The following is a 21,960-nucleotide window of genomic DNA, read 5'->3' as shown; positions in this document are numbered from 1 at the left end:
AAGAACATGCATTAGTCCCACCTAACTTAAAACCTGGTGGGGGGGGGGGGACAGATATGCATGCAAATAACCATCCGACCAGCTTCCTTCTCTGAGGAACCCCACTGCCGGATCGCAGACAGTTGTGCCTTCACCTAAGGGCAAAGGAAAGCATGGGTGCTGGCCAGGAAAGGGCCTGCACTAATACAAAGCTCCCTCCTCCAAAACGTGGGCTTTTTTTTACTTTGTCCAAATAAAGCTGCTTTAACAAAGATGCACAGACCATAGGTTGGGGGCGTGGCTGAGTGGTACAGCCTATGTTTAGCGTGTGAGGCCCTGGGACCCGCCCCTAGCACGTGTGTACGTGTGCACACACAAAGCTGTCCAGACTCTGGGATATACTGAACAGCCTATGTATGGTGTCCACTTGGTCACAGGGCTGCAGGAAGGTCTAGTAAAAATATCATTTATCACAGGGATTCAGAAATAGTTCCTCTCTGGATTCCTTTTTTTCCTTTGGTGGTGGCAGTGTGTAGGGTCTTCTTTGTTGCCCAGGCTGGCCCCAAACAATTTTCCACAGGTGTGTGCCACTGTGCCTGGCAAAACTTTACTCTCAAATCAAATTCTGGGTGCCTTACAAAAGAAGCGACAACCAAATCCACATCAACTTTTTGTTTTAATAAATAAAGAATATTTGTGGCTTAGATTTTAGATCATGTTTACAGATGAGGACAACTAGACCCAAACAGTAACAGTGAAGAGAGCGTTGCTGGAGGAATGCAAGCCCCACATGCACGTGACACCGATGCAGGGGACAGCATGCACAACTCACTCTAGACTAGGAGCAGGGAGGATGGGCCTTCTGTGGTGAGGGCCACGCGGCACATCTGACCCCTCCAGTCTGCTGCAGGACCAGTGCACAGCTGTGGTGTCAGATGAGCTGGGGCTGGGATCCTGCCCACACCAGGCGGCCGTCCCTTCTGTTGACATTGGGCATTAGCTGCAGAGGGTATCCACTGATTACCAGTATTAGAACAGAAAGAGGAAGCCACACAGATATCTGCTGCTCCAGGACTACAGCCTCGGACAAACTGCACCTCCCCAGGCTCAGTCCAGAAACTTCCTATTGGCATTTGCACCGAACAGGGCTCCCCGGACCTCCGGCATCATCTGTAAAGAAGCCAGTCAGTAAATAAGGACATCAGATAGGGCACAGCCACACGGGAAGGTCAGAGCTAAGCCCGTCAGATTCGTCCTATCCTCTGCACCCTGCCAGAGGGACTTCCACAGCCACACTGTGGGCTCACACATGTGGGCTTATAAAAAGGACAGGAGAAAGAAAGGCCTGGAGTAATCACCATGTAAGCCTGTTCCACTGTGAACAGGGACGGTGTGTGAACAGCGCTACTGCATCACAGTAGATCAGACACGTTTTTGTTTTTGTTTCTTAAAGATTTATTTATTATGTAGACAGTGTTCTGTCTGCATATATACCTGCAGACCAGAAGATGGAGCCAGATCTCATTACAGATGGCTGTGAGCCACCATGTGGGTGCTGGGAATTGAACTCAGGACCTCTGGAAGAGCAGCCAATACTCTCAACCATGGAGCCATCTCTCCAGCCCCCAGACATGTTCTTTCTGAGTGCCTCCAGCCTGCCAGGGATGACCACACAGGGCCCTCAGAATGCAGTTTATGCTGAAGTCCTTGTTAGAACAGAAGGACTTTGCCTCAAATGTCTAGGGCTGTGACCAATCTTAAGGGTCAGATAAAATCTTGGCCAGCATTCCCTAGGAACTTGCAAAACTGGTTCCAGCCTGCCAAAAAGAGTCATTTCCATTACCTCTGGCAAAAAAGACACACGGCTATCTGGAGTTGTATTTCAATGCTCCTGCAGGTCTCCAGGCTCTCAGTATCACAAGTCCACACTGGCATCCTCATCCCCCCAGGGTGTTCCCTCTGCCCCCTTTTTTCTCACCATCCTTCCTCTCTTGCTCCCCCTTCTTTGTTCTACTTTCTCTTGCTATCACTAGCTCCACTATTCTCTCCCACTCTCCTAGCCCTGGCCACATCCAGTCTGCCGGCCATGCTCTGTCTACTTCTTTCTCTCTCTGCTCTGGATTCTTTCAGATGCCTGACTGCTCTCTCTCTCTCATGTCCACAATACAAGCTTCAACCATACCATGGGACGGTCATGTTGGCAGTTACTTTACTGCGCCCCCTCAAATATAACTTTATGTACTGGTGAAGAACCAAACGGAGAGAAAGTGTAAGTGTGTGTGTGTGGGGGGGGGGGGCTAGAGATGGAACAGGGTTTTACTGCCTAGCCCAGGCTGGTCTGGAATCAGCAATCTTTCTTCTGCTTTCTAAATGTTGGGATTATTACAGGTGTGGACCATTACATCTGGCCTGAAGTTGTTTTGTCTCCTTAGGAGACAGAGAGAGGGTGGGGATAAGAGGGAGACTCCATGCCCACATGCTGTGGAGGCCAGAAACACACACACCTTATGCTGGCTTAGGGTTTGCTGACTCAGCTAGGCTGGATGACCAACAACCCCAGGAATCCTCCCACACCGGCTTCCCTAGTGCTGCAATTATAAATATGCCATCATGCCCGACTTTTTTTTTTTTTTTTTTGCTTTTTTGAGACAGGGTTTCTCTGTGGCTTTGGAGCCTGTCCTGGAACTAGCTCTTGTAGACCAGGCTGGTCTCGAACTCAGAGATCCACCTGGCTCTGCCTCCCGAGTGCTGGGATTAAAGGCGTGTGCCACCATCGCCCGGCTCATGCCTGACTTTTTATGTAGTTTCCTGATATGGAACTCAGGCCCTCAAGCCTGTGAGGCAAACACTTTACTCACTGAGCTACTTATCTGCCCAGCCCAGGCCTGGAGTTCCACATCCACATAACTCCCATCTGCACTACCAGCTGCCACAGCAGCTCTGGGTTACTGAAGCTGACAAGGAAAGCGCTATGGCTGCAAGTCAAGCCCGTTCATTCCCAGCACAGTGCACTTGGAGACTGACCTCAGACACAGTGATCCTACCTCAGCTTCCCAAGTGGCACCACTAACCCCTGTCTGGCTAACCTACTCTGCTTTGAGACAGGGGTTCTTTGTGTAGCTCTGGCTATCCCGGAACTCACCCTATAGACTAGGCTAGCCTCGGCATTCAGATATCTGGCTGCCTTTAGACATGTGCAAACGACACCACTAAATCAGGGCCTCTGAGCGCCATGGCTGTCTCCTTGCAGCACTTGAGAGCAGTGCCCGCTTGTTGTGGAATATTCCTTTACACTGTGGTTTAATAAAAATCTAAATGGCCAGTAGCTAGGCAGGATTTTTCAGGACAGACAGATGGCTGGAAAGAAGAAGCCAGAGGCACGAGGAGTCGCCAGCCAGAGTAAAGATAAAAAAGCCAAGAGACAAAAAAAAAAAAAAAGTAAATAGAAATGGGCTGATTTAAGTTATAAGAGCTGGTCAGAAACAACAAGTCTCCTTGTGGTTATTTGAGAGCTGGCAAGGGGGACAGAAAAAGCCAGACTGCATCAGTCAAAAGGTAACCAGAAGCCTTCCGCACTCACCTGTTGGGCTATGAGGTCCAGCCGGCTTTCCAGAGTGTTGGAAACCTTTATCTTGCGATCCCCATTATAGATTTCAACTCCACCAGCTCTACAGAGAACACAGGAAAGCACAGGCTTGACAAGTGTGCATCCATCACGCTTGTACAACTCCCTCGGCACCGGTGGCCGAGGCATGTGAAGTGGATACTAACGCGACAGCTTCAGCGAGAACTCACACACAATCCCAAGTGACTGCTGAGCACAGCCACGTGTTACACCACGCAGCTCAGTTGGAGCCAGGCCTCCCCAGCAAGTGGAAACTGGTTTCAATTATCGTAGCTATGAATCAACAGGCAGCCTGCTGGAGAGGCCGCACCTGCATACCGCTGACAGACAGGGAGGACAGGCAGAAGACAACAGCTATTATCTGCCTCTACCCAGCCCTCACTGTCACCCCACTCCTCGATGGCTCTCAGCACACAGGAAGTACACACAAGTCAACTATATTACAATGAGCCCCAGGAACCAGATTCACCTACAGCCAGTTCTGTCAATTACTGAGATAAACGGACTAATGGCCTGGATGATGTCTGAGACAACACCTCACTAGGTAGTCCAGGCTAGCCTGGGACTAATGGCCTGGATGATGTCTGAGACAACACCTCACTAGGTAGTCCAGGCTAGCCTGGGACTAATGGCCTGGATGATGTCTGAGACAACACCTCACTAGGTAGTCCAGGCTAGCCTGGGACTCCCCATCTAACAACCGTCCTGCTCTGCTGAGATGACTGACTGGCATGCGCCATTATGTATGGGCTGGGAAAGGTTGTACTTTCTCCCTGGGACATTTCAGTGGATGACGGCTGCAGACACAGCCACTCCCCCTTCACCATCCACAAAGACAAGACAGTGCTTTGCCGCCATCCAGACTCCTGGCTGTGTCTGGGGGGAATGTGAAGACAGCAGGGACAGGAATAAGCAGAACTGAATGTCAGCGTGGGTTTTCTCTCCCCTGGGTTTTGGGACACGGTGTCTGCATACAGTCCAAACTGCTTCCAGCACTCTACCTCCACCAGAGTCAAAAGGCCGAGCAACAATAAACTATCTTGTCTCAGCCTCCTGTGCATGAGCCCCCAGGGTTTTTTTGTTTTTGTTTTTCCCCCTAAGAAAGGGTTTCTCTGTGTAACCCTGGCTGTCCTGGAACTAACTCGCTCTGTAGACCAACCAGGTGGCCTTATACAGAGACTGCCTGCCTCTGGGATTAAAGGCACGTGCTACCATACTTGGCCCTAGCTTCATTTAAAAAAAATACTGGTCATGAACTCTTGACAATCTCCTGCCACCCCAAATACTTCAATTACTATCAAGTGCCACCATGGCCAGTTTTTCCTATGTGTGTTTATTCAGAAATATTAGTGTACCTGGCTATATCAGTCATCTGAAGATACTATTCAATAGTATAGTACTATACTGTAAGTATAGTGGTATATATACTACTATATACTAGGTACTTTATTACTCTTCGGTGCTGGGGATGGGACCTAGGGTCACACATCCATTAAACAGACCCTCTATACTGAGCTACACCCCAGCCCATTTCACTACTATTCTGAAACACACACAATGACAGTCTCCAGGCAGTATCAGCCGCTATACCAGTGAGTGCCGTCTAGACATGACCTCATTTGAATGTCGTGAGAGTGCCAGGTAGCTGTACTTCAGTTGAATGAAGTCAGCTGGGCATGGTGAGCCATACCTGTAACCCCAGCCTCCTGATTTCAGATTGCTGGAAACAAGACCAACCTGGTCTACAGAGTGAAAGCCTGTCTCACCCCATCACCACCAGAAAAACAAAAACAAGAACTCTCAAGGCTCAGTGAGATTAAGTATGGGGTCCAGCACTGCTCAGACAGTATGTGGCCGGGTGGGGAAGGAACCCACATCTGAATCATCACAGTGTTCATGACTCCTGGTTCTACGTGGAATAGGAAGAAATGAAGCAAAACCTCAAAGCTGCAAATCTAATACTGATGTCAGTGTTCGCAGCCCATTTTACATTCCTAAGCCTCACGTTCTTTCCACTAAGTTCAAAATGTGTCCCGCGATGCTCCAGGTCAGGGAGTGTGACATTAGATAAGCTCTGCCCACACTGGGAGTTTCTAAAGAGGAAGAACTGGAGCCCTGACGGATGACAGCCACAGGCTCCTGGGGAACACACCATACCTCATCTTGCACGTCTTGCAGCCAAGAAAACACTTTCTGTATTTAGGGCCGAGGAGTAAACCCAGGTGTGGGCTTTACCGCTGAGCCACACCTCCCTCCCCCACAAACAACAAAAACAAGACACTTTCTAAAAGGCTGGGCACCACAGCCATTCCCACAGCAAGAAGATCAACAACAGGAAGTCTCCTTACATTTCCTCAGGCAGGTAGGCCTCCTGGTCAATTTGGACATCGACGTCTTTTTTGGTGGCAATTTTATACATAGGAATTGCTTTTTGTACTGCGGCCTGAGGGAAACAAACAATGAAAGATTTTCAGGCGAAAGCAAACTTTGCTGCTGAGGACAAGTAACAGCGCCATTCCCGAGGAAGAACAAAAAGCAAAAGCCTGCACGCAGGTGGAGAAGAGACACAGGCTCAAAGGTTCTAGCAACTGAATGAACACACCAAGGGCAGTGCCACAGAGCTCAGGTGTGAGTGAGGCAGTAGACAGCCTGGTATCAGGAGCGTGGGGGGAGGGGTGGCTGCTGGCCTGACCTGACCTGGCAGCTGCGGAAGTGAGAGGGCACCGCTTACCAAGAGAAGTGCAATCCACACCCATTACGACAGCAACTACAAAGAAGTCCTACACTGAAAAGCTGGTTGGGGTTAAGAACAAACAAAGCCTGCTCTTCCAGAAGGCCGATATGATTCCCAGCACCCAGAAGACAGCTCACACCGTCCATGACTCCAGTTCCAGGGGAACCACCTCTGGAAGGACACCAGACACACATACGTGGCACACAAACATACGTGCAGACAGAACACCCATGCACATAAAAATTTTAATTAAAAGGAAGTATTGCTGGGTATGAAGAGATACAAGAATCTTTGTGTATTGTAGGTAGAAAAACACAAGGCAGAGGCAGGTGGATCTCCGTGAGTTCAGGCCAGCCTGGTCTACAGAGTGAGTTCCAGGATAGCCATGGCTACACCAAGAAACCCTGTCTTGAAAAATCCCGGGGTGGGGAGGGGTGAGAAATTTAAATTACAATTGCCTAAAAACTTTAAGGCCATTCCTAAGAAAATCAAACAGACTGAACTTACTCAGGCATTCGGCCACCGCAGTCACTCAGAGCCCTTTGGCTGTGACTCAAGGATGAGCAATACCCTGGCATATCACAACGCCCCAACTGCCTGCTCTACTGGGACAGCAATACAAGCAAAGGGCCAGGCTCAGCAACACAGCTCTGCGAATTCAAGGTCAGCCTGGTATACATAACAAGTCCCAAGACAGCCAGAAACCAAAAGACAGAAGCAACTATCGCAGAGAACCTTAAACTACTTTGTTCTACAGTATTAACTTTGTGTGCAGAGGTCAGAGAACGTGCAAGAATCTGCCTTGTCCTTGCACGTGGCTTTACCTGCTAAGCCATCTTTTTTTTTTTGTTTTTGTTTTTGTTTTTCGAGACAGGGTTTCTCTGTGGCTTTGGAGCCTGTCCTGGAACTAGCTCTGTAGACCAGGCTGGTCTCGAACTCACAGAGATCCGCCTGCCTCTGCCTCCCGAGTGCTGGGATTAAAGGCGTGCGCCACCATCGCCCGGCTTTGCTTTATTTAATTCTTGTAGCTATAGGCAGAGCATGTCTCACCAGCCTGTGAAGCGCATGCTCGGCGCTGGACAGCTGCTCACACACTTGGCCTGGCTGCCTTCCTTGAGTGTGATCTCCTGGAGCTCCTGCTAAGCCATCTTGCCCATGCCTAGTCTACCTTATATGCTGGAGACTCATTTGGCTAGTTTTTAAAAAAAAAAAAAATAATTTATTTAAATTTATTCTGTATACACTGGTGTGAAGGTGTCAGATCCCCCGGAACTGGAGTTATAGACAGTTGTGAGCTGCCATGTGGGTGCTGGGAGTTGATCCGAAGTCCTCTGGAAGGGCAGCCAGTGCTCTTAACCACTGAGCCAGCTCTCCAGTCCTTCACCTGGCTTTACGTCAACTTGACAAGCTAGAGTCACTTGGGAAGAGGGACTCTCATTGGGAAAATGTCTCCACAGACTGGCCTGTAGCTAAGTCTGGAGGCCATTTTCTTAATTGGGGGGGTGGTGATCCTGAGTGCTGTAGGGAAGCGGGTGAAAGCAGGCACGATGACACATGCCTTCAGTTCCAGCTGAGGCAGAGGACGAGGATCCAGGCATTCATGGCCAGCCTGTTCTATATAGCAAGTTCCAGGTAAGCCAGGAATAGAAATATAATTAAACCCCGTTTCAAAACCCAGCAACCAGTAAGAAGCACTCTCTCACATCAACTCCTGCCTCCAGGTTCCTCCGTGACTGCCTCAGTGACAGCATCCGCCCAGTGCAGGCAGTCTCTGACACTTCAGCCCCTTTTCAACGACAGTAACTAAGTTCTTTACCTTCACCAGAGGGAAATCCTGTTTTCTGCACCGCACAATCATCCGGGGCTCCAACAGCTGGTACAGGCCCTGGAAAAAGCAATCAAGTCTGTAATGGAAAACAGACAACAGCGTCCTGTAGTTCTTTCCGGTGTCACCTAGAGCTCTGCACGAACAATGCAGTATGAGGACACAAGACAGCAAGCTCCGTACTAGCACTAGACACGGACTGAAACCAGGGATTTTCAATGCTCGACCGCATTCCTACGGAGTCCTATTAGCCGGACTGAGGACAAATACTCTGAATTAACATGAGTAAAATAAAAGATTCATAACCCAGAAGCAAACAACGGTTTGAACTTTTTTCCTTTTTTTCCTAGTACTGTAGTACTAGGCAGCGAACCTGACCACAGAGCTATGCCCTCAGCACTAACAATGGATTTAAAGTCAAGTATTTTAAAGGTCAAACCAAAGTAGGGATGTGTAAAGCTGCAGGCGACAGGTAGATCTGACCAGAGGGTTAGAAAGAAAGGACTTTGTTGCCCCTGTACAACACACACCAGATACAGGAAGAAGGAAAAAGAAGTTGAGGTGGAAAAACTGAGCTGGCCTCTGACAGACTTTAGAGGCTCCCAGGACTGCAGCTGTGCATAGCCAACTTGGCATAGAACCATACCTGGAGGACCAGCCCGTCCAGCAGCACTTGGTATCTGGTAGTATCTTTCACCACCTTGCTGAGTCTCTGTTTGGCCTCATTTAGCAGATCCTACAGAGAGCGGAAAGAGAAAGCACTGTATCTGCCCGTCACAGCTCATGCCCATTGCCTCACATCCCACTGCTGGGTATTCACTAAACACACATCCCGAGACACAGACAATGTACCTGTCTGTGCTACAAACACTGCAAGAAAGCAAGGAATGTACAGGACAGTGGTGGTGCACACCTTTAATCCCAGCTCTCAGGAAGTGAGTTCTAGGACAGCCAGGGCTGTTACACAGAGAAACCCTGTCTTGAGAAACTTAAACAGCCCAGGAAACACCACTTGAGTTTCTCTGTATATCTCTGGCTGTCCTGGAACTCACCCTGTAGACCAGGCTGGCTTTGAACCCAGAGATCTGCCTGCCTCTGCCTTCCGAGTGCTGATGAGAAACACCATTCTTGTTCTTAGAGTTCTCTTTAGCAGATCTGCTTGGCAGAAACCTATGGGACTGATGAACCTGCAAAGATCTATAATTATAAATTACAAAGCCTGTCATTCCAATCCAGAGATGGAAGGAATGCTGAGTGTCTAAGGCCAGCTGGGACTACATAGCAAGACCTGGTCAGTATGCTGGTGTATGTCTGCATTGCTAGGATCCAGGGCCTGCCTGACTCAACTACAGGCTCTAGGGCTATTGGCACCTTGTCTCTAAACAAAGACAATCAGGTACACACATGACTTTACTCCCAGCATTCAGGAGACAAAGACAGGTGGATCTCTGAGTTTGAAGCCAGCCTGGCCTACAGAACGAGTTCCAGGATAGCCTGGGGCACACAGAGAAACCTTGTCTTAGAAAAAAACAAAACAATCAACAAAAACAAAACACCAACAATCTGAGGGTACAGGTCAGTTAGTAGTGTTTGCTTAGCATGTATGGAACTCTGGTTTAGACCCCCCCAGGACTACAAAATGGGCCACTGTGGTGCATCCTGATAAGCCCAGCACTAAGTAGAAACAGGAAGCTAAGAAGTTCAAGGTCATCCTTTGCAACACAGGGAAGCCTAAGCCAGCCCAAGGTACATGTTGGTATTTGGCACAGTGTGGGTTTCAACCCCAGTAACAGCTACTGTGAAAAGCCTGTATAAAGAACCAGGAGTGGGACTCGCAAGATGGCTCAGCAGTTCAGAGCACTGACTGCTCTTTCAGAGGACCTGGGTTTAATGCCTAGCACTCACATGTCAGCTCCCACCTGTCTGTAACTCTAAGACCTGACACCCCCACATCAGGCAAAACACCAGCACAAATAAATAATAAAAGCCAAGAGTGGCACACCTGTTACAGTCTCAACAAAACAAAAAAGCAAAACAAGAAAACCCTTCTCTGATGGATGGTGGTGGAGCACGCCTTTAATCCCAGCACTTGGGAGGCAGAGACAGGCGGATCTCTAAATTCGAGAACAAAGTGAGTTCCAGGACAGCCAGGACCAAGCAGAGAAAGGCTGGAACATTTCTGTCCTAGGTTACAGTATCCTGCACAATGTGGTTGCTTAAAACAGCTAATTTCCCTTTTGTTTCTGACAGTCTCACTATGCACCTGTGCCTGGCCTGGAACTCACAGTGTAGCCAGGCGGATTCAAACTTGCAGTGATTCACACCTTGGCCACCTGAATGCTGGGGATGCAGGAGGGCCCACTATGCCCAGTTTCATGTTGTACTGGGGACACTAGTTGCACCAGTGCAAGAGCTTCCAGACACGAGCATGTTCAATGTAAGTTCCAATTCCAAGCATCCTAATACAAAGGAAAACAGTCCCCATGCCTTCCCAGATCCACTGAGTTTTCTACTGTAGGATAAAAGAACTTTACAAAGTTCTTCTGTTTTGTTTTTTGCATACAGGGTTACTCTGTGCAGCCCTGGCTGTCCTGGAACTCACTCTGTAAATCACGCTGGCCTTGAACTTAGAATCCACCTGCCTTTGCCTCCCTAGTGCTGGCATTAAAGGTGTGCACCTCCTTCGCCTAGCTAAAACAATCTTTTTTCTAAATTGAAAGCAGGTGTGGCTCTTAGTTTTCCATTCATGGCCCTATCTTCAGCCCCTGGCTGTCTTATATGCCACTAGACTCAAGGCCAGACTATTACCATGCCATCATTTATTATTAATATCAGTATAATTATTTGCTAAAAAAAATATTTTTCTCTCCAAAAAATGCTCATAAACCTGAGCATATTGGTGCATGCTTGTAACTATACTCAGAAGTCTCAGACTGGTTGAATAGTGGTGGCATACTGTCTTTAATTCCAGCACTCAGGAGGCAGGAGGATCTCTGTGAGTTTGAGGCCAGGCTAGTCTATAGAGAGAACTCCTGGCCAGTCAGGGTTACATAGGGAAACCCTGTCTTGAAAAAACAAAAAACAAAAAACACTCAGAAGACTCAGTCTGGTTGGGTAGTGGTGGCGCACGCCTTTAATCCAGCACTCAACAGGCAGAGGCGGGTGGATCTGAGTTCCAGGCCAGCCTGGTCTACAGAGAGACTTGAAAAGCAAAACCAACCAACCAAACAAAAGATCAATCAGACTGGAAGATCAACTAGGCCAACTGCATACTGAGAAGAACAATATCACAAAAGCAAGCAAACAAAAAAACACCAACCCAACCAAACACAACAGCAACAACAAACCATTATTTCTAAATGCTAACTAATAATTATCGTGGGAAAGTGAACAAGCATTTCACAGTTCCATAGTCACTAGAGCTAAGTACTCACAGCGATGAGGTCATCCCTTGCTCTGAGGACTTTGAGTCTTGCTTGATTCATCAGATTGGACATTTGACTACAAAAGGGATGGGAGACTATCAATACAACATCAAAAGCAACGATACAGAAAAACACACACTTTCCATGTAAGCAGAGGACGTTGGGTAAGCAGTCGGCAGCCCTGCAGGAACCCTGCGAGTCTCCAGGCACTCTCACCAGTTTTGCCCTTCTTTTTAGATTCAAGGTCTCACTGTGTAGCTCTGGCTAACCTCAACTCTACGTAGGCCAGGCTGGCCTGGAACCCAGAGCTCTGCCTCTGCTGGATTCTAGGAGTGTTCCCTATGCCCCGATCTTCTTCCATCTGTTAGCTTTGGAGATAAGCCATAGACCCTGTTCATCACCGCCATTTTCAAACTCATGACTCTCACGTCTCAGACACTAGCTCCCACCCCAGCTAAGGCTTCTGTTCACAGTGACAGAAGCCCACTAACTTGCTGATGTCAAGAAGTAGACTCCCAGTTCAAGGCCAGCCTGGTCTACAGAGCGAGTTCCAGGACAGCCAGGGTTACATAGAGAAACCGTCTTGGGGAGAAAAGAGGAGGATGAACTAGACTCTCAAGCTGCTTCGTCTTGTCTCTGTAGTTTTGAACTTTCTTAGGATGAAGAGCAGATCTCGGGGTGGAGTTTTGGGCCCTGCACAGGGTAAAAAAGCACCGTCCCACTGAGCTATTCCCTGTGACCTTGCTTCATTGCCCTTCAAACCTCCCTAATGGCTGAGGACTGCCTAGGCTGGTTGGTGGAGCATGTGGATAGTACAAGGCCCTGGAGTCAATCTCCAGCAGTGCAGAAATCACACATGGTAGCACATGCCCGCAGTCCCACTTAGAAGCTCTGGCCAACGTGGGCTACAGACACATGGCTTCTTTAGCTCAGTGCATTAACCATCATCTCCTTACATTTTCTTCTGCTGCTCAATCTGTTTTTCTTTCTTCTCATAGTATTCCATAATCTTCAGTCTTTGGGTTTGCACAAGACGACCCTTCTCAATGTTGAACTCTTCTTCTGCCTAGAAGAATCAACATATATTAATTTAGAACATTCAATTTGGCTGATCATTATAAACATCCAGGAACCAGGAATATGGGAATACTTTCTTTCTTTTTATTATCATTAAAACCCTAGGATGTATTACAAAGGTAAACCCTGATCCTTGAGTTGGGCTTATCGGTAGGATTTCTGGTATCGAGCATGGGCACCAGGCCCCCAAACTTTTTGGATTCACAGGGTTGAGGATCAGCCACAAACAGGGTCCAATCATACTGGATGAGGATATCTAAAAATATGGAACGCTTCATGAATTTAAGTATTATCCTTGAGCAGGGGCCATGCTCATCTCTGTATCGTTCCAATTTTAGTATATGTGCTGCCGAAGCAAGCACCAGGAATACTTTCATATATTCACTTATTCCCTATGTGAAAACTTAAAATCTATTATAACTCTTATCCTCAAAGATTACTTTGTTGTGGGGGCTGGAGAGATGGTTCAGTGGTTAGGAACATTGCCTGCTCTTCCAAAGGTCCTGAGTTCAATTCCCGGCAACCACATGGTGGCTCACAACTATCTGTAATGAGGTCTGGTGCCCTCTTCTGGCCTGCAGACATATACACACACAGAATATTATATACATAATAAATAAATATTAAAAAAGATTACTTTGTTGGCCAGGCAGTGGTGGTGCACGCCTTTACTCCCAGCAGTCCAGGAGGCAGAGACAGGCAGATCTCATCTACAGAGAACTCTAGGACAGCCAGAGCTGTCACACAGAGAAACCTTGTTTCGGAGGTGGGGATGTGATATAGGAGGGTCATCTGTCTGTATGTTACTTTCATTGGTTAATAAAGTAACTGCCTTGGCCTTTTGATAGGGCAGAATTTAGACTGAACAGAATGCTGGGAGAAAGAAGCAGTCAGTCAGATGCCATGATTCCCCTTCCCGAGATGGACAGTGGTTAGACTCATGCCGGTAAGCAACAGTTAAGTGGCAATACACATTAATAGAAATGGGTTAATCAAGATGTGAGACTTAGCCAGTAAGAGGCTAGAGCTAATGGGCCAGGCAGTGTTTAAATGAATACAAATGTGTGTGTTATTTCAGGTGTAAAGCTAGCTGGGCAGGAGCTGGGCGGGACGAAAAGCAGGCCTGCCCGCAGCTCCTTCTACAGGAAGGGAGGGATTACTTTGTTTTTGTTTTTTTTAAATGTGTCTCCTTAAGTATGCAGGTGCTTCCAGAAGTCAGATGAGGGTATTAGATCCCATAGGACTGATGTTACAGGTGGCTACGAGCCACCCGATATAGATGCTAGGAACCAAACTCTGATCTTAAATAGCTGCCATAATGCTCTTGACCAGTCTTTTTAGAGTTAGAAATCACATATTTTCTTTCCCTGGTCTTCAACATGTGGGCACTCCTCCCAGCTCTACCTTCAGACGCTTGGATTATGGCTTTGTTCTGTCTGAGACCATGACTGATGGAACCACAGCTGACTGAGTTCTCTTGATTCTACATCCTAAATGCTGGGAATGTGCCAGATCCCTGTAACAATGCTCTCGGCGGTCTATCAAATGTTGATGATTCTCATGCAGTCATCCCGAAGCTCAGGGCAGAGGCAGGCAGACTGGGATGGGTGAGATGGCTCAGCAGACAAAGGCACCTGATGTCACATCTAACAGGGCCCCCGTGGGAAAGAGAGAATTACCACACAAACACCACAGCACACGCACTAATGTGCATAAGGGGTGGCCACACCACCTGGGAATCAGATCAGAGTCCACCCAGCCATCACCAGGGACGTTTCCTCCTGCAGGAGACACACAGCTGGACGATGTGCAGGGAGCCACAGACCTTGAACACTCAGTCCTAATGGGACGTCTTCATCAAACCCTCAGAACTCAGAAAACCCCCAAGGAACAAAAAAAAAAAAAAAAAAAAAAGAAGAAAAAAAAGCCGGGCGGTGGTGGTGCACACCTTTAATCCCAGCACTCGGGAGGCAGAGGCAGGTGGATCTCTGTGAGTTCGAGGCCAGCCTGGTCTACAAGAGCTAGTTCCAGGACAGGAACCAAAAGCTACGGAGAAACCCTGTCTCAAAAAAAAAAGAAAAAAGAAAAAAGAAAGAAAGAAACCACAAGGAAGCTGGGCGAGAGGATTGTAGGAGCCAGTGGAATGCAGGACACCAAGGAAACAAGGCCTTCTACCCACTACAGGACTGACACACATGAACTCATGACTGTGGCAGCAAGCACAGGTCTAAGTCAATAAAGAAGGAACACAAGCTCCCACCCCTGCCCCAGAGCTATCCCCAGCTGACCAAAGAATGAAAATGGCCCCCACAGACTCAGGGAGCAGCATTATGGGAAGTGTGGCCTTGTTGGAGGAAGTGTCACTGGGGGTGGGCTCTGAGGTTTCAGAAGCTCCTGCTACATGCGGCTCACGATGCAGAACTCTCAGCTACCTCTACAGCACGGCGTCTGTCTGAATGCCACCATGCTTCATGATAATGGACTGAACCTCTGAACTGTAAACCACCCCAATTAAATGTTTTCCTTTATAAGAGTTGCAGTCAGGCTGGGGAGATGGTTCAGAGGTTAAGAGCACTGACTGCTCTTCCAGAGGTCCTGAGTTCAATTCCCAGCAACTACATGGTGGCTCACAACCATCTATGAGATCTGGTGCCCTCTTCTGGCCTGCAGACATACACGCAGAACACTATATACATAAATAAATAAATAAATAAAATTTAAAACAAAACAAAACAAAAAAAGAGCTGCAGTATTCTTCACAGTAGTGGAAACTCTAAGCGTTCTACATACAAACCACACTTAAGGGAGGCCCCATGCCTGGGACAGACGGACAGCATAAAACAAATTCAATGGTACCTTGGGAGATGTTTTCTCTCATAATGCTTTAGCTGGGCTTTCTTTTTTTAAAGTTACATGTCTATTATTGTGTCTGATTTTGTGTACCTGTGTATCTGTATGTATGCATGTATGTATGTATTATTCATGTTTTTGTTTTATTTTCAATAAAAATACAGTGTATGAGTACATGTGCACACAATAAGTGTAAAAATTGTGGGTTGTTTTTTTTCCAGTTTTTTGAGACAGGGTTTCTCTGTGTAGCCCTGGCTGTCCTGGAAATCACTCTGTAGAACAGACTAACCTCCAACTCAGAGATCCACCTGCCTCTGCCTCCTGAGTGCTGGGATTAAAGGTGTGTGCCACCACCGACCGTCATAAAAATTGTTTTTAAACTTCAAGGCATCTTCACCTTACAGGGCAGCCTATAGTACATGATATCCTGTCTCAAAAATAAGAACAAAAGAATTATGACTTTGGGCAAGTTACCAATTTAGTTATTTAAGGCTTGGAATAGGTATTTGAACTTCCACATTCTTTTTAAAAGATTTATTATTTTAAATTACATGTAGGTATGTGCTAATGCCCATGAAGGCCAGAAGCATAGGATCCCCTGGAGAAGGAGCTACAGACAAGATAGCTGTGAGCTGCCTGCTATGGGTGCTGAGTACCAGACTTAGGTCCTCTGGACAAGTCGTGAATGCTCTTAACTGCTGAGCCTTATCTCCAGCCCCTGAACCACATTCTACAATGAGTGCTAAAGACCTAGCCATTTGGTAGAGCACTTGCATGCATGCCATTCAATCCTAGCATGCCACAAAAAGGTAAAGTAAGTAATTCCAGCACCTAGGAGTTGGAAGTACAGAAGTACAGAACAGGTTTCTCTGTAGCTTTGGAGCCTTCCTGGAACTAGCTCTTGTAGACCAGGCTGGCCTCAGACTCACAGAGATCTGCATTCCTCTGCCTCCCCGAGTGCTGGGATTAAAGACGTGTGTCACCACTGCCCGCCCAGACTCCCTCCTCCCCTTTCTTAATGATTTATTTAACTTTATTTTATGTGCATTGGTGTGAAGGTTTCAGAACCCCTGAAACTGGATCTCCAGCAAGTTGTGAGCTGCCATGTGGGTGCTGGGAATTGAACCTGGGTCCTCTGGAAGAGCAGTTGGTGCTCTTAACCACTGAGACATCTCTTCAGCTTCCCCCCCCCCCCACACTTTTAAAGGTGGGCAGTGGTGGTGCATGTCTTTAATCCCAGCACTCAGGGAGGCAGAGGAAGGTGGATCTCTGTGAGTCTGAGGCCAGCCTCGTCTACAGAGCCAATTCTAGGACAACTAGGGCTACACAGAGAAACCTTATCTTGAGGAAGGATAAAAAAAGAAAGATATTTTCTTACTGATCATATGTGATGCGAAACTAAACAATTTTAGCAGTAATAGTGCTTAGGAAAAGCAAACAGCACAAACCTTTAGTCAACTTGAAAATCTCACCTTTGCGTCGATTTCCTCTGCCTTCTCATTGGCTTCTTGTTCGATGAAAGCCATCATGTGCTTGATCTAGGTGGGAAAAGACATCATGTCTCAGTCAGGAGGAGGAGGACCACCAGGTTCAGCCTGCCGTGTCTACAGGGCACTCTGCATAGCAGCCAGGCTACAGAGCCAGTGCAGACTCCCAAGGTACAAGGCTGATTGCTGCTCCTCTCAAGCAACGCCCGGAACAAACCGCACAGCCAAGGATGCTTCTGCAGAAACTGTGACCACAGGCGGCTCATTCCAGCTCCTTGAGCTTACTGTTGATGCTCCCATATGCTCCCCCTTCCACCAGTCTTCACGTGGCCACCGCCTCAGGCCCCAGCTTACCCGCCATCCCCTGAACTTCCCACTGCTGTGCTCCTAGGGCACTCTGGACCTCTCTACCAAACACCTAACATCTCGATTGTTTTCATATTTATTGAGTGTGTTAGGGTGTGCATAACCACCAAGGTCCGCCACCTGTTAAGCTCAGCTCTCTACTGCCACCATGGAGGTCCCAGGGATTGCACGTCATCAGGCTCAGCATCAGGCACCTCACCTAATAAGTCACCTGTCCCGGTTAGACACAACACAAGCTCGAGTGAAAATGGAGGTTTCTCTGTCTTGCCTTGTCCTGGCAGATCTTTAAAAAAACACTTAATAAGCTGGGCAGTGGTGGCGCACGCCTTTAATCCCAGCACTCGGGAGGCAGAGGCAGGCGGATCTCTGTGAGTTCGAGACCAGCCTGGTCTACAAGAGCTAGTTCCAGGACAGGCTCCAAAACCACAGAGAAACCCTGTCTCGAAAAACAAAAAAAAAAAAACAAAAAAAACACTTAATATCAATAATAAGCTGCTTGGCCGAACAGTTCAGGCTTCTTACTGACTAATTCTTCACTTCTCAATTAACCCATTACTATTAATCCATGTTTTGCCCCATGGCTTTACCTGTGTTCTAATACATCTTGCTCCTCCAGCAGCTGGCTGGCATCTCTCCTGACTCTGCCCTTTTTTTTAAAGATTTTATTTATTTATTATGTACACGGTGTTCTGCTTGGATGTTTGCCTGCAGGCCAGAAGAGGGCACCAGATCTCATTATAGTTGGTTGTGAGCCACCATGTGGTTGCTGGGAATTGAACTCAGGACCTCTGGAAGAGTAGCCAGTGCTCTTAACCTCTGAGCCATCTCTCCAGCCCATGACTCTGCCCTTCTTTTTCCCTGTATTCAGCTTGGCTTTCCTGCCTAGCTATATTCTGTCTTGCTATAGGCCAAAGCAGCTTTTATTATCAACCAATGAGAGCAACATATGTTCACAGAAGCATTATCCCAGAGCACTAGAGCTAGTTATCTGAGAAGAGGGAACCACAACTGAGAAAACTGTCCCCGGGAGACTGGCCTGTAGGAAAGCCTAAATGACATTTCTTAACTAGTATTTATGTGGGTGGTGCCACCTCTGGGCAGGTGGTCCTGGGATGTATAGAAAAGCAGGCTGAGCAAACCCTTCCGTAGTTTGTTTCAGTCCCTGCCTCCAGGCTCCCCCGACTTGGTTGGACTGTGATATGTAAGTGTAACTGAGATAACTCTTTCCTCTCCAGAGTTGTTTTTGGTTGTGGTGTTTTAGCATAGCAAGAAAAATGCTAATTAAGGGGCTGGAGAGGTGGCTCATTGGTTAAGAGCACTGCTGCTTTTCCAGAGGACCTGGGTTCAATTCCCAGCAACCACAAGGCAGCTCACAACTGGACCTCCAGATCCAGAGGATCTGACACCCTAACACAGACACACATGCAGTCAAAACACCAGTGCACATTAAAAGGAGGAAAGAAAGAAATCCTAACTAATACAGAAATAAGCCATATTTAGGAAGGAAGGAAGGAAGGCAGGCAGGCAGGCAGGCAGTACATGCCTGAGATCCCTGCACTTGGGGAGCAGAGGCAAGTGGATTTCTTAAGAACCAGTGCAGTGAGACCCGGGCTCAAAAACATAAACATACTTTAATAAAGTGATCAGCGTTACAAACGGTCCAAGACCTGGCTTCCTGGGTGAAACCAATTCAAACCTGTATTACCTGCCTTCCTTAGTGTTGGACCTGTGGGCTGCAGACCCACCCTGGCCAGCCTAGCCTAGAGCAAAGGTCTATTTACTGTCAACCAGGATTCTAAGACCGTGAGTCAACCCCTTAAATTAAGGACACTTAGCTCCACCCCTAAATCAGAAAAAAAACTTTCAAAAATGTGGGATTTTTGTTTTGTTTCTCTTTGATATCCCACTAATAAAGTTTTCTGGAGTCTAGTCCCTTACAAAATCTGCTGTAATAAATGACCAAACTCTCTAGATAAAAAATCAAATACTTTGTACAGGGAATGAAGTATATGGTTCAGTGCTTGTCCACCATGTGTGAAGACCCGAGTCAGCACCACACGGCACCAAATCAAATAGGCCTAAAATTGAAAAAAAAAAAACATTTAAAAATGTTGGGAAAAAGAGTACTCTAGGATTTTTTTTCCTGTTTTTCTTTTGTGACAGGGGTTTTCTGTGTAACAGCTCTGGCTGTACTAGAACTTGCTCGTAAACCAGGCTGGCCTTGAGCTCAGAGATCCACCTACCTCTGCCTCTGAAAACAAAGGTGTGCCCCACCGCCGCCCTGCTAGAATCTAGAATTTAAGCCCTACTCTAAGCCTGGCACTTGGTCTATATATTGCAGAGAATATATTGAATAAAACACATTGTCCTTGGCCTGGGAGTGTAGCTCACGGACAGACCACTTGCCCAACAAGACCTGGGTTAGAATCCTAACACCACAAAACAAAACAAGCCCCCCTCAACAAGTAAACAAAAGACCTCTGTTCCCCCGGGAGTGAGCACAGACTGCAAATGGAATTTCTCTCATTTTATATAAGGAAGAAATGGTTCTGCTCTAAAACCCAGTGATCACACTGCTTGGTTTCTGCACTGTAGCTTTCCTGTGGAGTTCTAACAAGAAGTAGGAAGGGAACTGCGGGTGAGAACAGGTTAAAAAGAAGGAAGTGGATTGTGCCTAAGAGCAGGCCGCTCTGCTTTTCCACTGCATCAAGTTTTTCCTATGCTAAAACTGGAAGCAGTGACAAACGCTCCAAAGCCCATTTACTGTGAACATACTGTAGGGTTTCCTAACCTTCATGGATGTCACCCTCCTTCCCTTCTGTAACTACCACAGCTCCCTCTCCTCCCCACTCCCAAAAGGAAGAAAAACCTTACTGGTTTTGTTTTTTTTTTCTTGGTTTTTTGAGACAGGGTTTCTTTGTGTAGTCCTGACTGTTCTGGAACTTGTTCTGTAGACCAGGCTGGCCTCGAACTCAAAGAGATCCACCTGCCTTAAAGGCGTGAACCACCGCCACCCAGCAAATCTCACTGTTCCTCACACATATTTGGTTAAGGATGAAATGAAAAGGCATTTTTACTAGAGATGGAACCATCAAAGACAAAAATACAGCTTATCTAGGAAGATTCCCTAGCAGTTAGAGCTCTTCAGTCAGGAGTTTCCTGGTGTTTGGAGAAAACAATAGACTTAGTTTTCTAACTATGCAGCATTAAACCGCAGCTTTCAACTTTGTTTTCTGGAAACCCATGTGCAGCTAGGGTGGGGAGGTCTGCACCTGTCATATGAGGCAGGGGACTACCTGGGCTATACATACCAGGCTAGCCAGAACCACAAAGCAAGAATTTACTTCAAAACACTAAGGGAGCTCCCCCCAATAAATGAATGAATAAATGGATGAGAGAGAGAGAGAGAAGAAAAGAAGAAGAGGAGGACTAAATGCAAAGTCCCTGGAGACGTTTTACAGTCAGCACACCAATGGGAAGCACCTTTCTCTTGCCATACGCCTGTCACAGCACCCTGTTTCTCCCTAGGCTGCATTTCAGAATGTTCCTAAGATTCTTAAGTTAGAGTGTGAAGCCCAGCGGGCCTGAAATCATGATTCAGCCTGACCTAATCCATCATTAGGATTTCCCAAATGCGTAGCCCTGGTTCACACCACGAAGGTCCTCAAAGACAAGCTGCTCTTTCCCAACAGTCTCTTTCCTATCATACCGTGGGCCATTCCTTCGGTTTGGAAAAAAAAATCAGGGAAAAGAAAAAACCCAGCTTTCATCCTTTACAAAAAAACTCTGCCGGATTAAGCAGTGAGAACCCCAGGAAAAAGGCGGTTGCTGAGATGGGAGGCAGAGCCTAGTTGAGGGCTCCGTGACAGCAAGTGGACGCAGGAGACCAGCGGGTCACGTGAGATGCACTGCAACCCCCTCTCTCCGGGACCGCAAATCTTCCCCATGCACACGACCCGCACCGAGAGCTGCGGCCGCCCTAAGACCCGGCTCTGCAGGAGCCGAACGCCAGCACAGCCCGGTACTGTGGCCGCGCGGCACCCACGCCGGCCCTCACCTGCTTCTGTACGTCTGCATCGCTGAGGGCCATGGCGAAGGCGAAGCTCGGCCAGGGGACCGCCTCGAGTCGGGGCTTTAACCTGCGGCGGAGCAAACCCGAGACGAAAACCCAGCGGAGGGCTCAGCTTCCTTTACTTTATAACCCAGACTTCCGGTTCCTATCATGTGACCAGGTCAGCGTCTTCCCAACCAATAAAAAGAGAACTGTACCCTCGGAAATTCCGCTCTAGCCCCGCCCTTCCTTTTAAGCGCAGGCGTAGACTGTCCTTTGGACGTTTTTTTTTTCCTCCCGCCCCCCCAGGTGACTCGTGACTGCTTGTCAAGGACAAAATACTTCACGGAGGGAGGCAACTGCAGAGAGTCTTGTGTCAGACGTTAGTCAGAATTATTTATACTTGTTCAGCGGTTGCTTTTGTAGAACAATTTTTGTTTCTTTTTTTTTTTCAGGCTAGCTTCATTTTCCTGCTCCACCTGCCAAATGTTGGGATTATGGATACAAACCACGCCTGGCTCAGCCACTGAATATCCCAGTT

At 47.5% G+C, this 21,960-nt stretch overlaps 1 protein-coding gene and 1 non-coding gene across 2 annotated transcripts; both read right to left on the bottom strand.

Moving 5' to 3' along the window:
* Positions 1 to 636: 636 nt before the first annotated feature.
* Positions 637 to 21,606, bottom strand: Atp6v1e1 (ATPase H+ transporting V1 subunit E1). Its single transcript, XM_075982917.1, has 9 exons — positions 21,426 to 21,606; positions 16,988 to 17,053; positions 12,545 to 12,654; positions 11,598 to 11,664; positions 8,810 to 8,899; positions 8,155 to 8,223; positions 5,953 to 6,047; positions 3,560 to 3,647; positions 637 to 1,149 (listed from the first exon to the last, which is right to left on the bottom strand). Exons 1-9 carry the CDS (start codon positions 21,456 to 21,458, stop codon positions 1,087 to 1,089), a joined length of 681 nt encoding a protein of 226 aa, XP_075839032.1. The 5' UTR covers positions 21,459 to 21,606; the 3' UTR covers positions 637 to 1,086.
* On the bottom strand, positions 12,924 to 13,027 carry LOC142856639 (U6 spliceosomal RNA). Its single transcript, XR_012911682.1, has one exon. It is a non-coding gene; the product is annotated as a U6 spliceosomal RNA (small nuclear RNA).
* Positions 21,607 to 21,960: the final 354 nt, after the last annotated feature.

This window comes from Microtus pennsylvanicus, chromosome 8 (assembly GCF_037038515.1).
Source record: "Microtus pennsylvanicus isolate mMicPen1 chromosome 8, mMicPen1.hap1, whole genome shotgun sequence".
Lineage (NCBI taxonomy): Eukaryota > Metazoa > Chordata > Mammalia > Rodentia > Cricetidae > Microtus > Microtus pennsylvanicus.
This window is presented reverse-complemented; position numbering and strand designations above follow the sequence as displayed.